The sequence below is a fragment of the Oryctolagus cuniculus genome, chromosome 10 (assembly GCF_051225735.1).
Source record: "Oryctolagus cuniculus isolate XC-2025 breed Fujian yellow rabbit chromosome 10, ASM5122573v1, whole genome shotgun sequence".
Taxonomy (NCBI): Eukaryota; Metazoa; Chordata; class Mammalia; order Lagomorpha; family Leporidae; genus Oryctolagus; species Oryctolagus cuniculus.
In genome coordinates, this window is record NC_142876.1 from 105,068,463 (window position 1) to 105,085,880 (window position 17,418).

The following is a 17,418-nucleotide window of genomic DNA, read 5'->3' on the forward strand; positions in this document are numbered from 1 at the left end:
TTAGAACCAGCTGGGGGCTGGAAGGAGAAGTCCGGGCATGTCCCCGGGGAGATTCAGGTGTTAAGCACTAGGAGTATTTTATATTGAGTCACCTGGGTCCCAGGACAGGTTGCGTCTGGGTCTTGCGGTCGTGTGGGTATTTCATGAGTTGTGAGCATGGGCATTGCTAGGAGTAGGCGTGGGCTGAGGGTGTCCTCGTGGGGCAGGGGCAGCAGGACACTGATTAGGCCCCAGTTAGGTTCTGCCTCGTCAAATTCCAGTCCCCTCTGACACCCACACGTGGACATGGGGAGGTCTCAGAGAACGGGTGCCTTCTGGGTCTGCAAGGTGCAGGGCCACCCTGAGGGCAGGACCAGGAGTGCGCTCTGGGCTGAGCTGGTGGCCTGGTGCTTGTGCCTCCTGTGCCCAGGGCTGGCAGGAGGGGCCAGGGCCACGGGCAGTGGAGAGAGGGAGGTGGACAGGTCTTCTGTGTGTCCTGTGTGCTGTGGCCGTGGGTGTGTGGTCCCGCCCTGGCAGGCTGCAGCTCCTCTAGGGTGGGAGCACACAGCACCACCCTGGCTGACTCCTGCCCCCTACCCCAGGGTGCTCATCTCCAGAGGGGCGGCCTCGGCCTCTGCCAGCACCCGCACGTGTGTGCAGGAAACTGCTCAGCGCAGGGCACGCCTGGGCCTGAGGCGTCCATGACAGGAGGTGGGGAGCCCAGCACCCTGGGGCTCAGTGCTCTGAGGGCTCCGGGGACTCCCACTAGAGGAACCAGGTGATGTCAGCTCCCAGAATCTGTTGCCTGGATGGCGTGTGGGTGCTGCTCTTGGAGACCCGTGTGGAGTGTGCCTCGTCCTCACTGCCCCAGGCACAGGACCCCATGGCTTCTCTGTCCCCCGGGGAGCAGTTGCTGCCTGGAAAGAACTTGTAGCCCTGTGTGCGTGCTCACGGATGTCCCTGCCTGGTTTGTAATTTATGACAGATGTCATGTCGAGAAATGTGCATGGAAAATTGTCAGGACTCAGTGACCATAATGGGCACTTGTGGTCACACAAGGGGAGTAGAGTGCTGGAGCCTGGACAGGCAGCTTGGAGCTGCGCCTGGGCCTGGGTGGGTCCCAGCTCCAGTGCCTGCTACTACCTTGGTTTCCTAGGTTCTGTCAAGCTTGCATGAGCAATAGGAGCCCCTGCCTTGGAGGGTGGCCCCCCCACCCCAGGAAGCACCCAGAATAGTTCCCAACTGTCCTGAGCTCCTGAGGGGTGCTGGGTCCTTAGGGGCCATGGGCAGCCTGGGTGGGGTTCTGGGAGCTGTCAGCCTCTGTGGGTCCAGGGATTTGGGGGAGCTGGCTCCTTCCTGTGACCCCCACTGGCCTTTCTTTTGTCCTGACCCTTCACTTTGGCTCTGTCCCTCCCGTGTTGGAAGTCCTGAGCCTGATTTGGGGCTCTCTCTCCCCTTCTTTGTCCTCAGGGAGACCCAGGAGCAGCCAGGCCGGGAGCACCTGCACCTCCCGGAGTTCCCTCTTGTTCTACACAGGGAAGCCCCAGTGCCTACTGTGGCCATCTTCCCTTTACTGACCTCTTGGCTCCACCCCAGCCCAGGACTCCTGCCTCCCTGGGTGTCCCATATTGATCCTGTATGGACCTGACCACTCCCCCACGCTGGGATATGGTGGTGGTCATCATGCCTCCCAGGCTGGGCCAGAGTGAGTGAGGTTATGGCTGCGAAGCTCCCAGCAGTGGACGAGCCCATAGGCGAGTCCTCAGGGCAGACAGAGGCTGTGCTGGGGTTGTTATATCTTAATATTAGCCGTCACAAAGCACACCGGACACCGGAGTAAGGGAAAGGGTTTATTGGGAACACCCTACAGACCGGAGTGAAGGGGTGGTGAAGGAAAAAAGAGAGAAAGAGAGTCTAAGAGAGAGAAACAGAGAGGAGGGGAGCTAGCAAGGAGAGAAGATAGAGCAGAGAAGAGGAGAGAGGAGAGCAGAGCCAAGAGACCAGAGGAGGAGGCTAGAGAGCAACTGAGAGAGAGCAGGAGAGAAGGGGCAAGAGAGCACGTGTTCAGGAACAGGCCCTTTTAAAACTTTGCCTGAGGGCGGGCAGAGAAGCAGGAGCAGCCAATCCCATTAGGATGGGGGTGGAGCCTGGCTCAGGTAGCTGGGCCATGCGGCCAACTGCGCCAGTTTCCTAACAGGGGTCTCCCCCGATATCCGGGACACCAGATCTTGCAGGAGCCCCTCACCCCCTGCATGTTGCAGTGGATTCGTTTCTGGGAGGGAGAGCGCAGTGGGGGCAAGAGGGCGTGGAGTCACCACACAGACCCCGGGAGTCGGTTGAAAGCAGGCCTGAGAGAGGCAGCCTGCAGACTCATTTATTTCAGTTGCTACAACAGCTTCTATAGCCAAGCCAGCCAATCCGGTCAAGGGGCAGTCTATGCCCTAACCAATCACAGCCTGTGCCAGGCAGTTTCTGAAGCCATCCAATCACAGCCTGTTGCCCGCGGCCATCTTGGCCCTGCCTTCTCAGTCCACCACACCTGCAGGCTCTGTAGGAGAGGTTTCCCCACCAGGTTGCACACTGTGTCCTGTGGGCTGGGCCAGGTCAGTTCTGTTTGCTGTGGGTTTTGTGTACAGAGTTAGTGGTGCTGACATTTCTGTCTCCTCTGTCTCCCTCTCTGCCCTCTCCATCTATTTGCCTTCGAATAAATATATAAATCCTTTTAAAGAAACAGAGAAGTGAGCAGCTGGGACCTGAACAGACACTCGTACGGGACGCAGGCCCCGTGAGCCGTGGCTTTACAGCTCCGTCACAGCACCGCTGACTTGAGTGACAGAACATTTGATGTAGCGTCGCGATGCCAGTGACGCTGCACCATGGTTTGAGGCGATCATTCAGGGGTTGAAGAGAAAGGAGTGGATACATTGAGTCTGCAAAAGGCAAAATTATGAAAGATGCTAAGACTAGAAATGAAAAGGTTTCAAAATATCCTACAGGGTTTAATTTCTCAAAAAACTAATATCACTCTCTTCAACCTAAGAAAGGATTGTGCAGTCTTTGTCTCACTCAAGTGGAAAGGTTCCTGTGCAAACCAGCAGAGGGCAGCACCTGCTGCGGTTTCCTGCTCTGACATCAGAGGGCGCCATTGTGACATTATGCCCGCTGCCAGCACAAAGCCTTGGCTTGGCCTGGGTTCTGTCATTGGCCCAGGAAGCACTGTCCCGGTGACCCAGGGCTGGGAACAGCTGCCTGTTTTTCCCTTGTTTGGTTTATGTTCCTCCTGCTGCTGTTTTAGTCAAATTTGTTTTTTCTTTTTCCATTTTGATTATTTTGTTTTCTTATTTATTTTGTTTATTTTTTTCCTCCAACATTTATAGTCTCTTGTCGCTTTCTTATTGATTTTCCTAGGATATTTCATTTATTTGGATTTCTTGTCACTTTTTCATTGGCTTTCCTCATGTTGGTGGTTGTTCTTTATATTTTCTCCCATTGTTGGGTTTCCATTTTTTCACAATGTGTTTTTTTTTTCTCTTTTTTATTCCTTTTTTTAAAATAAGACCGTGAGACCATCTGCATTACTTGTTATATAGTTCAGGTTCTTGGGATTTTTTTCTTTATGCTTTATTACTCATTTATTTGTGTTTTCTCTTTTAGCTGGTTCGACAGGGTTAGTCTCAGTTGTGAGTCTAGTTGAGTTCATTTAGTCCATGTTTTCTGTTGGTAATGGGAGCAGAGTGAGTTTGTTCATTTTTGTGTTTTGATTTCTGTTCATTTGATTTCTGTTGTTGCATTTTCATTTGTGCACCACTCGTCTCCCTTCCTGGGAGCCCCGGGAGAGGGAGAAGAATCCCGAGGCCAGAATCGCATCCTGGATGAGACTTCCCGGGGGGGGACTGACTGCGGTCCCCCAAGCCCTCTGTGTCCCCAGTGGCTCCCGCGTCCCTCAGCAGAGCGGGGCAGGAGGTGTCCATGGCGGCTCCTGGATGTGCTGAGAAGGCTGTCAGGTGGGACAGGTGCTGTCTGCACGGGGGCGGGAGAAAGGGTTGTTACTGCGAGATGGAGCCTGGGGGGATTCTCAGTTGGGGTCTCCCATGTGTGCAGGGGAGGGGTGGTGGCAGTGCAGGCCCCTCTCTCCCCTGCACAGGTAACTACTGCCCAGTCCGGGTGGCTCTACAAGGTTTAGGATCCAAAGAAGCCCAGAAACATGATCTGCACCAGCAAGAAGACTTCCTGTTGAAGGACCTCTTGGTGGTAAGGGACTCCCCCACAGCGACAGGAACCAGGGACCAGGTTATGTCATGACAAGGCCACATTACTCGCATGTAAGCTTGTCCCTGGCCAAGCCCTCTGACCTCTCAACTCCAGGAGGGTCCTGGGGCCACCAACGGGTCTACACGGCAGATGCTGCAGCTCAGCTGTGTCTCTGGTGCCCCCAGGTCACCACGATCTTCCACGGGAAGATGGACTCCGAGACGCCCAGCTTCAGAATCCTCGCCCTTCCAGAAGAGGAGTCGAAGGTCCCTCATCCTCGCTGCCCCAAGGACTGGATCCCTTGGCTCCTCCATGCCCGGGGAGCAGCTGCTGCCTGGGAAGAACTTCGTTGTCTCTGTTGGTGCCCCTGCATTGCCCTGCACTACTGCCTCTGTGCCTAGAGTTAACAGATTTATGAGTTAACAGAAACCCATGAGATCAATGAATTGTGAATGGAAAAACATGAAGGACTTAGTGTTGGTTTTGGGCACCTGTGCTCACACACGGGGGAGCAGAGCGCTGGGAGCCTGGAGGAGGCAGCTTGAGCCACACCGGGTCCAGGGCCTGGGCTGAGTCCTGGTTCCACTGCCCGCTGCTGCCCACCTTGGTTTCCCTGCCCCTTGGCCTCTGATTCCATCTCTGTCAAGAGGGTGTGAGCAATAGGAGCCTCTGGTTGCAGGGTGGCTGCCGCGGGAAGCACCCAGAATAGTTCCCACCTCCCCTGGCTGCTGGGTAGTGCTGGTTCCTTAGGTGCATCGCCAGCCTGGGCGGGGTTCTGGAAGCTGTCAGCCGTCTGTCGGTCCAGGGATTTGGGGGAGGTGGCTCCTTCCTGTGCCCCCCAGGCCTTTCCTTTGTCCTTGCCCCTTCTCCTTGCCTCTCTGTCTCTCCCCTGTTGGAGGCCCTGAGCCTGATTTGGGGCTCTCTCTCCCATTCTTTGTCCTCAGGGAGACCCAGGAGCAGCCAGGCCAGGAGCACCTGCACCTCCCAGAGTTCCCTCTTGTTCTCCTGACACAGGGAAGCCCAGTGCCTACTGTGGCCATCTTCCCTTTGCTGACCTCTTGGCTCCACCCCAGGTCAGCAGTCCTGCCTCTCCTGGGTGTCCCACATCCCACACTGACCTTACCCGCGGCCCTCTCCCTGAGATGGTGGTGGTCACCCTGCCGCCCAGGGCTGGGGCCAGAGTGAGTGAGGTTATGGCTGCGAAGCTCCCAGCAGTGGATGAGACATCTGAGGAGTCCTCAGGACAGAGGCTGTGCTGGGATCTCCCCAGACATCCGGGACACCAGGAGCAGGCAGGAGTCCCCCTGCCGTCTTAGGAGAAGTTTGCACACACCAGGTTGCAAACTGCCAGCCCACGGGCCGGACCTGCTCCCTTGAGTGCTGTGGTTTGTGCTGTGTGCAAAGTTGTGGTGCTGAGGTTGAGATCTTCAGATACCACAGAGCTGTCGGGGCTTCTCTGGGCACAGGAGAAGTTGTGGCAGCACCAGGCCCCGGGGTTTGTGGCCCCAGTGGCTGCATGTGCTCAGACACGCCCCCGCCCTCTGCAGGTGCCCCCAGAACCCCTGGCTGGGAGAGGCTGGGGTTGGTTTGGCCAAGAACCTTTCCACGTGCAGTGTCTGAGACTCGGCCAGGTGATTCCCACTGACAGAGCCGCGCTGCTGGGGACTCAGAGCCCCAGAGGCCACAGGCGTGAGGGGCACAGGTGAGCCTGGACCTAGGCTGCCTTGGTGCTGGGTGCCTGCCCCTCCCCCACTGGCTCCCTGTGGAGCTGGGCCTCTGCCTCAGGTTCAGCTTGCATTCACATCCTCAGTCCCACCCCTGCAGACCTGGGCTGTGGGCATTGGCCCCTCCTTCACAAACAGGGAAACTGAGGCCGAGATGAAGAGCCAGGCCCCTCCCCAGTGAGCGGTTCCTCCCAGGCCCAGGTGGCTGCTGATTCCTGCCCCACCCAGGGAGCAGCTGGGGCAGAGCCGGGGCGTCAGCACCCGGGAGCAGCTGCCAGCCCTGGGCCCAGGGGCTCAGTGTGGAGGAGACAGCTCTACCTGTGACAGAGGAACGTCCTTAGGCCTGTACATGGAGTGGAGTGTATCTGAGAAGAGCATTATACAACAACAATGATACCAGAACAAGGCAGCTCTGGGAATGGAGCAGGTTCTGAGGTGGCTCATCCAGGACAGGTGCACAGCACTGCTGGACCACGGGAAGTGGGTGCAGAGATCAGCACCATGGCTCCAGGTCAGTCCCCAGACCTGCGGGGTGGCCACGGCTGAACTAGTGAATTGCTAATTAGTGAACTAGATACAGGTCCTTGTGCCACAGCCACAGCACAGGGCCTGGATGAAGCTGTCTGAGTTGGGTCTTGGGCCCAGTGCAGGTGCCTGGTCTAAGTCCATGTCTTCCTTGAATTTTATTTAGCACCTTGTCGCTCCCCCTCTTCGTGGAGGAGCAACACAGGACCCTGCGCTGTTCTTTCGTCTGCTCGGCCCTCCCCGGGTTTGCTGCTGGTTCTTCCCGGGTTGGCTACTATCCCTTCCACCTCCGTGGAAGGGCAGTTCCCCCTGGCCGCATTCCCCACTTCCGCAGGGGAGCGGCACACCGCTGGCCAGCTTTCTCGGGGGCTGCACGGGTTCCCTTAGATGTTCCCCATAGATGTTCCCGGTGCATGCCGTCTCTCTCCTCCTTTATAGTCCTCCTCCGCCAATCCCAACTCGGCTGCCCACACGCCGAGTACGCTGCTCTCCTCCAATCAGGAGCAAGTCCTACAGTTTATTAGTTGAACTGGAGGCAGCTGTGCGGAAGCTGTTTACTTCTCTCCCAGCGCCATATTGTGGGAGAGCAGATGCATAGAATAAGTCTTAATTTCAGTAACTTAGTCCAGTCCGGATTGCTCCCCACACACCTGATAAGGCTTTTGCGTCCAGAGGTAGAAAAGAGATATCTAGGTGACGTTTTATTAAATTAAGAACGTCTGAGTGCATAGACGTGTTTAGGATCTCAGTCTGCGACTCCTTGTTGGCCCGGGCCACTGTGCTTTGACGGTTCTTTTGAGTGCTGGCAAAGATGATATCTGGGGAGGCAGGGGGAGCCGGGCCCAGCTTGGACCCTCAGAGCCCCTGCAGGTGCTGAGCCCCCCCTCTCCTGCCCCTGGATGGGAAAGACTGAGCACCCGGGGTGTCTGTGAGTTTCTGTAGAGCCCAGATGAGCGCGTCCAGCACTGTGGGGATTTGCCCTCGCCGTGGGCAGCACCACCCAGCCCGCCCAGAACTCGGAGAGAACAGGGCCGCAGGGCAGGGGCAGCTCAGGGCTCTCATGGAGCCCGCGCGTCTCAGTGCTCCCCCTCAGGGCTCAGAGCCCCCGGTGCTGTGGCTTTTCCACTCTGCAACTCACACCCATGACCTGGGACTCCCGGCTGCAGCCCGAGACCGAGAAAAACCTGCGGCTCCCGGGTCCTGGTACTGTGTCCTGATGTCTTGGTCTGTGCCTGCTCCCAGCTCTCCTAGTTTCCTATGGGCAGACGGCTGCCCCTGGGACTTGGCCGCCACTGTCACAGGTGAGCCCCTCCCCCTGACAGACCCCTTCCGCTGCACCGCTCTCTTGCGCCATGTGTTTGGCTCCCAGGGGACCATGGCTGGACCGGATTCTGAATCCTCTGGGGACCTTGCTGGGCACACATGTGCCAGTGAGGCGGGGCTGGGGTTTCTGTTGGTTCTGGAAGCTCCCAGGTGGGTGGGGGACAAGGACCTCAGTCAGGCGTCCTCAGAGCCTCTGTGGATCCTTGCTGTGGACTGTGAGAACCAAGAGGGCCCACGTGTCTGGGTGGACGGAGACCCGGGAGCTGCCCCTTGCACAGGCGTCCACTGAACTGCTGCACACTAAGGGGGCGTGGTAGCGAGTGGCTCCTCCCACATTCGCCCCAGGATTAGAACCACCTGCTGGCTGGAAGCCATGGAGTCCTGGGCATTGCCCCAAACAGAAGCAGGGGTGAAATATCAGGCATATTTTATATTGACTCGCCTGGGTCCCAGGAAACGATGAGCTTGGGCCTTGTTTAGTGTGGGGGGTTTCATGGGTGTGAGTTTGGGCACAGCTAGGAGCAGGCTTGGGGCTGGTGTCCTCTAGGGGTGGGGATGCAGGACCTCTGATTAGGCCCCCAGGTTGTTCCTGCCTTGACACAGCCCTGTCCACATGGACACCCACACGTGGACTTGGGGAGGTCCAGCAGAACAGGTGCCTGCTGGGTTCAAGTTCCAGGGTCAACCCAAGGGAAGGCCCCAGAATGTGCTCTTGGCAGGGCCGGTGGCCCGGGTGCTTGTGACTCCTCCGCCCAGGGCTGGCAGGAGGGGCCAGGGCCATGGGCAGCAGAGAGAGAGAGGGAGTAGGGGCTTCCTGGGGGCCCTGTGGGCTCTGCTCTGGCCATGGGAGTGCGGTCTCACCCTAGCAGGCTGCAGCTCACCAGGGTGGGAGCAGACACAGCACCACCCTGGCTGACTCAAGGACCCCATCCCAGTGGGTCCTCATCTCCAGAGGGGCGGCCTCGGGCTCTGGCAGCACCTGCATGTGTGTGCAGGGAACTGCTCAGAGCAGGGCACACCTGGGTCCGAGGCGTCTGTGACCAGGAGGTCGGGGAGCCCAGCATCCTGTGTCGCAGTGCCTCTGAGGACTCTGGGGAATCCAGCAGGGAGCACGGGCCTGTCACTTTCCTGTGGGTTTCTCTGTTTCTTGGATGTGGCGCCCATTTCCCAGAAGGCCCCAGCAGTCGTGTTCACTGCCTTCAGGAAGCGCCGGGACCCCGAGCCGGCCCTGCCAGCGTCGGATCCTGCAGTCTACAGAGATGCCGACCCCTGCAGTGACACGGCCTTGTCCATCAGTGAGGAGGCGCTGGCAGCACCTCCACCGCTCCTGCGGGTTGGGGTTGGCCCACCAGCACTGAGGCACATCTGTGGCTGTGGCTTGGGGGCGTGGCTCAGACCCCCCAGGCCCTGGCCCATGAGGAGGACAAGGCAGACAGACCCGGTGCTGCACAGCCTCCAGGAGCAGAGGAGCAGTGGTTGTGGGTGGAGCACCTCCCGCTGCTCACCACGGAGCCCCCAGGGCAGCTCTGTGCACCCCTGTCACTGCTCAAAGCTCACTCCAAAGGCAGAGCTCAGCCCAGGCAGGCAGCAAGGCTGCATGGCCCCCTCCATGGCCCCACTGCTCTTGAGCCCTCAATAGCCAATGGCCAGTTACAGCTCTGCAGGTGGCAGAACAAGCCTGAGTCAGGGACGGGACCCTCAGCAGGGGCACCTCCAGGGACACCATCACCTGCCATCAGGGTCACCATCCTGTGACAGCCTGTGGGGACAGACGCTCAGCAGCTGACCTACCACAGGGTGACCGCAGAAGCTAGGACTCGCCTGCCCTCGGCAGTGACCTCATCCCAAGAGGCAGAGCCACATCTGCCCGGCGTGAGCGCCCACCAGGAGGGTGGAGCAGGGGGAAGAACAGGGCCAACAGCGGTCACAGCCCTGGGCACTGACCAGGCAACCAGGGAGGGATCTGCTGCCACCTCTGCCCCTGGTCCTTTGCACCCACCGAGTTAGAACTTCAGAGTGGGCGTGTGTAAGGGAGGACACTGCACGGCGTCTGCGGTTGGGAGAGATTGGAGCCCTGGGGCTGTCCCTGTCAGGAGGGTGGCAGACACTCACTGGCCATCAGGGGCAGAGTGGGGCCTTCCAGTGGTAAAGGGACTCGGGTGAGGGACGTGGGGCCCTGGGTCAGGGTTCTGTCCTCACATCTTGCACCAGGTCTCAGGCCATGTCGAGCACTGATGCCAGGCCCAAGGGCAGGGGCAGGCTGAATGCAGGGCCCAGGGCTCAGGGAGGCAGGGCACCAGGCCCTGGGTTGCCCTGTGAACTGGCTGCCTGGGGTGAGAGCCCCCTGCTGGGGCCCTGTGGAGGTGCTGTTGGGCAGTGGTGAGTGCAGGCCCAGTAGGGAGCAGGCACTGCTGAGCTGACCTTCTTGGCCCCTGCTCTGTGCCTCTCTGTCCCTCCCCTGGGGGAAACCCAGAGCTGAATTTGGGGCTCCCTCTCCACTTCTTTGTCCTCAGGGGGACCCAGGAGCAGCCAGGCCGGAGGCACCTGACACTCCCTGTGCCCTTCCTGCCCCTCCCACAGGGAACCCCCAGTAGTCGCTAATGCCGTCTTCCCTTTCCTGGCCTATGGGCTCCACCGCAGGCCGGAACTCCTGCCTCCCTGGGTGTCCCATATTGATCTCGTATGGACCTGACCACTCCCCACACTGGGAAATGGTGGTGGTCATCCTGCCTCCCAGGCTGGGGCCAGAGTGAGTGAGGTTATGGCTGCGAAGCTCCCAGCAGTGGACGAGACCATAGGGGAGTCCTCAGGGCAGACAGAGGCTGTGCTGGGGTCTCCCCCGAGATCCGGGACACCAGGACCTGCAGGAGCCCCCCCTGCAGTGTCTGTAGGAAAGGTTTCCCACCAGGTTGCACACTGGTAGCCTGTGGGATGGCCCAGGTCAGTCACATTTGCTGTGGCTCCTGCTGTGCACAGTTTGTGGTGCTAACACAGGGACCTTCTCTGTCTCCCTCTCTCTGTCCTTCTCCATCTGCCTTCGAATAAATAAAGAAATCCCTTTAAAACTAAAAGTGGAGCAGCTGGGACATGAGCATACACTCACATGGGACGCAGGACCCGTGAGCCATGGCTTTACAGCTCCGTCACAGCACCGCTGACTTGAGTGACAGAACATTTGATGTAGTGTCGCGATGCCAGTGACGCTGCACCATGGTTTGAGGCGATCATTCAGGGGTTGAAGAGAAAGTAGTGGATACATGGAGTGTCGCTCCCCCTCTTCGTGGAGGAACGACACAGGACCCTGCGCTGTTCTTTCGTCTGCTCGGCTCTCCCCGGGTTTGCTGCTGGTTCTTCCCGGGTTGGCTACTATCCCTTCCACCTCCGTGGAAGGGCAGTTCCCCCTGGCCACATTCCCCACTTCCGCAGGGGAGCGGCACACCGCCGGCCGGCTTTCTCGGGGGCTGCACGGGTGTTCCTTCAGCTAGATGTTCCCCATAAATGTTCCCGGTGCATGCCGTCTCTCTCCTCCTTTATAGTCCTCCTCCGCCAATCCTAACTCGGCTGCCCACACGCCGAGTACGCTGCTCTCCTCCAATCAGGAGCAAGTCCTACAGTTTATTAGTTGAACTGGAGGCAGCTGTGCAGAAGCTGTTTACTTCTCTCCCAGCACCATATTGTGGGAGAGCAGATGCATAGAATAAGTCTTAATTCCAGTAACTCAGTCCAGTCCGGATTGCTCCCCACAATGGAGTCTGCAAAAGGCAAAATTATGAAAGATGCTAATACTAGAAATGAAAAGGTTTTGAAATATCCTACAGGGTTTAATTTTAGAAAGCATAATTGTCGGGCCGCCGCCGTGGCTCACTAGGCTAATCCTCCGCCTATCGGAGCCGGCACACCGGGTTCTAGTCCTGGTTGGGGCGCCGGATTCTGTCCCAGTTGCCCCTCTTCCAGGCCAGCTCTCTGCTGTGGCCCAGGAGTGCAGTGGAGGATGGCCCAGGTGCTTGGGCCCTGCACCCCATGGGAGACCAGGAAAAGCACCTGGCTCCTGGCTCCTGCCATCGGATCAGCGTGGTGCGCCGGCCGCAGCGCGCCAGCCGCGGCGGCCATTGGAGGGTGAAACAACGGCAAAGGAAGACCTTTCTCTCTGTCTCTCTCTCTCACTGTCCACTCTGCCTGTCAAAAAAAAAAAAAAAAAAAAAGAAAGAAAGAAAGAAAGCATAATTGTCACTCTCTTCAACCTAAGAAATAATTGTGCAGTCTTTGTCTTACTCAAGTGGAAAGGTTCCTGTGCAAACCCGCGTGGGGCAGCACCTGCTGTGGTCTCCTGCTCTGACATCAGAAGGCACCATTGTGACCTCATGCCCGCTGCCAGCACAAAGCCTTGGCTGGGCCTGGGTTCTGTCATTTGCCCAGGAAGCGCTGTCCCGGGGACCTGGGGCTGGGAACAGCTGCCTGTTTGTTTTCTTGTTTTGTTTTTATTCTTCAAGCTGCTGCTGTTTTGGTCCAATTTGTTTTTTCTTTTTCCATTTTGATTATTTTGTTCTTTTTTCTATTTTATTTATTTTGATTTCCTCCAGTATTCATATTCTTTTTTCCCTTCCTTATTGATTTTCCTAGGATATTTCATTTCCATTTGGATTTTTTCTTCACTTTTTTCATTGGCTTTCCTCTTGTTTGTGGTTGTTCTTTATATTTTCATCCCATTATTGGGTTTCCCTTTGTTCACTTTGAGTTTTTTTTTTCTCATTTTTATTCCCTTTTTAAAATAAGACTGTGATTCATCTGCTTGGATTGTTATTACGGTGAAGGTTTATGAATTTTTTCTTCATGCTTTATCCTGTTTTGTGTATTCTCACTTTTAACTGGTTCGATAGGGTTAGTTTCAGTTGTGAGTCTAGTTGAGTTCATTTAGTTCCTGTTTTCTGTTGGTGATGTGAGCTGAGTTCATTTTGTGTTTTGTTTTATGTTCATTTGATTTCTGTTTGTTTCATGTTTGTTTGTGCTCAAGTAGTCTGAGCCGTGAGAGCTGATCTGTGTCAGCTGCTGGCTCGGGGTCTCCCAGACGTCAGCCCTGCTGACCCTTCCTGGGGGAGCCCTGGAGAGGGAGCGGAATCCGGAGGAAGAATCGCATCCTGCTGCTGCTGTTTGGTCAAATTTGTTTTTCTTTTTCCATTTTGATTGCTTTGTACTTTTTGTTTCCTGCCACCATTCGTATGCATTTTGAGTTTTCTCATTTAACATTTTATTCCATAGAACAGTCTCCGTTGTTGGTGTGGTGTAGTGGATACAGTTCATGTTTTCTGTTGGTGATGGGAGCAGAGTGAGTTTGTTCATTTCTGTTTTTTGATTTCTGTTCATTTGATTTCTGTTGTTCCATTTTCATTTGTGCACCACTTGTCTCCCTTCCTGGGAGCCCCAGGAGAGGGAGAAGAATCCCGAGGCCAGGATCGCATCCTGGATGGGGACTTCCTGGGGGGGCGGGACTGACTGCCGGTCCCCCAAGCCCTCAGTGTCCCCAGTGGCTCCTGCAGAGCAGGGCATGAGGTGTCCATGGCGGCTCCTGGCCCGAGCTGAGAAGGCTGTCAGGTGGGACAGGTGCTGTCTGCGCAGGGGCAGGAGAAGGGGTTTTCACTGGGAGATTCAGCCTGCGGGGGACTCAGCTGCAGCGCCTCTGTGTGCAGGGGAGGGGCAGTGGCAGTGCGGGCACCTCTGTCCTGTGCACAGGTGCTCTGCTGCCCTGTTTGCCCTGGCTCGCCAAGGTTTCAAGACAAAAGAAGCCCCAGAAACCTGATCTGCACCAGCAAGAAGACTTCCTGTGGAAGGACCTCTTGAAGGTAAGGGACTCACCCACAGTGGGGTGGGGTCACCCCAGACAGCCAGGGTGTCCATTGGCTTTGCATCTGTGTGCAGGAATGGAGCAGGTGCATAGAGGAGGGGGGAAGGACTCACACTGATGCCCACGGCCCTCCTTGGTCAGGGGAGAGTGCAGAGGGGCTGCGGGCTTCACCCCTGCCGGTTCTGGAGGCTCCAGCAGCATGAGCCATACCGCGTGGGCTGGCTGTGTGCAGCTCTGTACCAGGGTCTACGGAGGGGAGAGGCCGCGGCAGCTCCTGACAGGCCCCAGGCTGCAGCAGCTGGGGGTCCCTCTCCTGAGACATGGAGCCGAGGTCTCGGCACTGCTCGACCTTGCCCTGCTGCCCCAGCCGTGGGCCAGGCAGTGTGGCCGAGCGCCTAGGAGCATCCTCACCGCCATCCCATCCTCAGGACAGACAGCCTGCCCCGGGGTCTCCATGGGAGATGCAGCAGCTCCCACCTGGACAAGGGAGCGCAGACGCTGGGCAGGTGGAGGTGGGGCTGCCAGGTGCAGGGAGACCGTGTCCTGGGCATTTCTGTCCTTCCTGCAGGCCATGGCTCCTGTGCCGTTGGCCCCTGGCCCATTCCCATGGGCGCGGATGGAGGTGAGTGCATCTGCTCCTCTCAGACTCAGACGTGCGGGTCCCGTCCCTCCTGAGAGCCCCTGACCTTCCAGTGGGGCCCTTCAGTCCTTGGAGCCTCAACGTGCCCCCCTGGGAGATGGGTGTCTCTGAGGGCCACAGTGGTCTCATGAGTCTTGCATACCAGGTCCTGCACGGTGCCCGATGGGCGGTTTGCATGTGAGAGAGGGGACCCCTCTGTGGCTGCCGGGCTCAGAGGTCCCTGCCGTGAGCTGTAGACCAGGCCAGCAGCCAGGGCTCTGCTGGGGCCTGGAAGGGGTGCTGGCATCACTACAGCTCTGTGCTGCCAGCACTGCCTCCCCGTGTCTGTTCTCGGGGGGCCGAGCCCCAGGGTGGGCATCTCCTCTGGCTTGGATGAGGCACCTACCACCTCCCTGCTGGTCTGTGGCCTTGAAACCAGTCTGGGTGCCCTGGGTTCTCAATGGGACAGGAACCAGGGACCAGGCCATGGCATGACAGGGCCGTGTTCTCCGCTTGTCAGCTTGTCCCTGCCCCAGCTCTCTGACCTCTCTAATCCAAGAGGGTCCTGGGGTGACCAAAGGGTCTACACAGCAGATGCTGCAGCAGAGCTATGTCTCTGGTGACCCAGGTCTCCCCATCTTCCACGGGAAGACGGTCGCCAAGACTTCCAGCTTCAGAATCCTTGCCCCAGTGGTGTCCAGGAGTAGAGTGTCCTTCTTCCTCGGTGCCCCAACGACTTGACCCCAAGCTTCTCTCCCTGCCCACAGGTAACCATGATCGTCCACAGGAAGATGGACTCCGAGACGCCCAGCTCAGAATCTTCGCCCTTCCAGAAGAGGTGTTGAATGTCTCTCGTCCTCGCTGCCCCCAGGACAGGACCCTGTGGCTTCTCTGCCTGCCCCCAGGACCAAACAATCTGCCACCACGAGAAGGACTCCTAGACCCCCAGCTTCCGAAACCTCGCCCTTCAGGAACAGGTGTTGAATGTCCTTCGTCCTCGCTGCAAACAGGAGAGGACCCCGTGTCTTCTCTGAAATCCCCCAGGTCACCACGATCATTAAAGGAAGAAGGACTCTGAGACGCCCAGCTTTGGAATCCTCGCCCTTCCTGAAGAGGTACTGAATGTCCCTTGTCCTCGCTGCCCCAAGGACAGGACCCCGTGGATTCTCTGTCTGCCCCCAGATTACACAACCCTCCTCTCAAAGATGGACTCCAGGATGCCCAGCTTAGAATCCTCGCCCTTCCAGAAGAGGTGTTGAATGTCCCTCGTCCTCGCTGCCCCAAGGACAGGACCCCGTGGCTGCTCCATCCCCGGGGAGCAGCTGCTGCCTGGGAAGAACCTCGTTGCCTCTGTTGGTGCCCATGGATTGCCCTGCACTACTGCCTCTGTGCCTGCAATGAACAGATTTATGAGTTTAAGAGAAATCCATTAGGTCAATAAATGGTGGATGGAGAAACATGAAGGCCTCAGTGTGGGTTTGGGCACTTGTGCTTACACACGGGGAGTGGAGCGCTGGGAGCCTGGAGGAAGCAGCTTGGAGCCGCGCCCGGGGCCAGTTCATGGAGTGGAGTGTATCTGAGAAGAGCATCAGACGACAACAATGATTCACGCATCAGGAGCAGGTTCTGAGGTTTTAGCACCTGAGAAGGCTTCCCATGGTGTCCTTGTTCTTCCTCCTGGAGGTTGAAAGAGGTGGCTGGGTGATTTTAAATTGAATTATCAATGTCCAAACACAAGTCTTTTAGGATCTAGGTTCTATGACTCCTTGTTGACGCTGGCCACTGTCCTGGGATGGTTGTTTCAGGCACCACCAATGACTGGATCTGGGGAGGCAGGGGGAGCCGGGCCCGGGGTGGAGCCTCAGAGCCCCTGCGGGTGCTGAGCCCCCCTCTCCTGCCCCCAGATGGGAAAGACTGAGCGACCCGGGATATCTGAGTTTCTGTGGAGGCCAGATGAGCGCGTCCAGCACCATGGGGATCCGCCCTCACTGTGGGCAGCACCATCCAGCCCGCCCAGAACTCGGAGAGAACAGGGCCGCAGGGCAGGGGCAGCTCGGGGCTCTCATGGAGCCTGCGCGTCTCAGTGCTCCCCCTCAGGCTCAGAGCCCCCGGTGCTGTGGCTTTTCCACTCTGCAACTCACACCTGTGACTTGTACTCCCGGCTGCAGCCCGAGACCGAGAAGAACCCGGCGGCTGCTGGGTCCTGGGTCCTGGGTCCTGGATCCTGGATCCTGCGGACTGGGTCTGCACCCACTCCCAGCTCTCCTGGTTTCCTACTGGGCAGACAGCCTCTGATGGGACTTAGCAGCCACCATCACAGGTGAGCCCCTCCCCCTGACTGATCCCATCCCCTGCACAGCTTCTTGTGCCATGTGTTTGGCTCCTTGGGCACCCTGGCTGGAATGGATTCTGCATCCTCCGGGGACCTTGCTGGATGCAGAGGTGGGGGAGAGGTGGGGTCTGGGATTTCTGAGGTTCTGGAAGCTCCAGGGTTGGTGGGGGAAGGACCTCAGTCAGGCGTCCTCAGAGCCTCTGTGGATCCCTGCTCTGGACCGTGAGAACCAAGAGGGCCCACGTGGCTGGGTGGATGGAGACCCAGGAGCTGCCCCTTGCACAGGCGTCCACTGACCAGCTGCACACTAATGGGGCGTGGTAGCGGGCGGCTCCTCCCACCCTCGCCCTGGGGATTAGAACCAGCTGCTGGCTGGAAGGAGCAGTCCAGGGATCTCCCCGGGGAGATTCAGGTGTTAAGCATTAGGAATATTTTATATTGAATCACAAGGTCCCAGGACAGGTTGCGTCTGGGTCTTGCGGTGGTGTGGGGATTTCATGAGTTGTGAGCATGGGCATTGCTAGGAGTAGGCGTGTGCTGAGGGTGTCCTCTTGGGGCAGGGGCAGCAGGACCACTGATTAGGCCCCAGTTAGGTTCTGCCTCGTCAAATTCCAGTCCCCTCTGACACCCACACGTGGACGTGGGGAGGTCTCAGAGAACGGGTGCCTTCTGGGTCTGCAAGGTGCAGGGCCGCCCTGAGGGCAGGACCAGGAGTGCGCTCTGGGCTGAGCTGGTGGCCCTGGTGCTTGTGCCTCCTGTGCCCAGGGCTGGCAGGAGGGGCCAGGGCCACGGGCAGTGGAGAGAGGGGGGTGCACAGGTCTTCTGT

The 17,418-nt window shown here is 57.9% G+C and overlaps 2 protein-coding genes across 29 annotated transcripts in view; both read left to right on the forward strand.

The window, feature by feature from the left end:
* LOC138843201 (uncharacterized) overlaps positions 1 to 17,418 on the forward strand; it is a 205,904-nt gene that overhangs the window by 121,648 nt on the left and 66,838 nt on the right. The window contains exons 1-3 of one of the 28 annotated variants that reach the window (XR_016214375.1): positions 1,908 to 2,582; positions 4,124 to 4,230; positions 4,416 to 4,669. The exons of the other annotated variants lie outside the window; for them this stretch is intronic. The gene's annotated coding sequence lies outside the window, so the exon portion shown is untranslated. Of the gene's footprint in view, positions 1 to 1,907; positions 2,583 to 4,123; positions 4,231 to 4,415; positions 4,670 to 17,418 lie in introns of those variants that run through there. 28 annotated transcript variants of the gene reach the window in all.
* Positions 7,416 to 15,166, forward strand: LOC149124386 (uncharacterized). The gene is made up of 4 exons (XM_089305584.1): positions 7,416 to 7,780; positions 13,530 to 13,639; positions 14,210 to 14,263; positions 15,028 to 15,166. The coding sequence occupies exons 1-4, from the start codon at positions 7,429 to 7,431 to the stop codon at positions 15,103 to 15,105; spliced, it is 594 nt and encodes a 197-aa protein (XP_089161710.1). The 5' UTR covers positions 7,416 to 7,428; the 3' UTR covers positions 15,106 to 15,166.

Excerpts from the sequence above, each read along its gene's own strand:
- LOC149124386 (XM_089305584.1), top strand. The coding sequence starts at position 7,429 with ATGAGCGCGTCCAGCACTGTGGGGATTTGCCCTCGCCGTGGGCAGCAC. Across the intron at positions 13,640-14,209 it reads TGTGGAAGGACCTCTTGAAG|GCCATGGCTCCTGTGCCGTT; the intron begins GTAAGGGACTCA and ends TCCTTCCTGCAG. Across the intron at positions 14,264-15,027 it reads TCCCATGGGCGCGGATGGAG|GTAACCATGATCGTCCACAG; the intron begins GTGAGTGCATCT and ends CCCTGCCCACAG.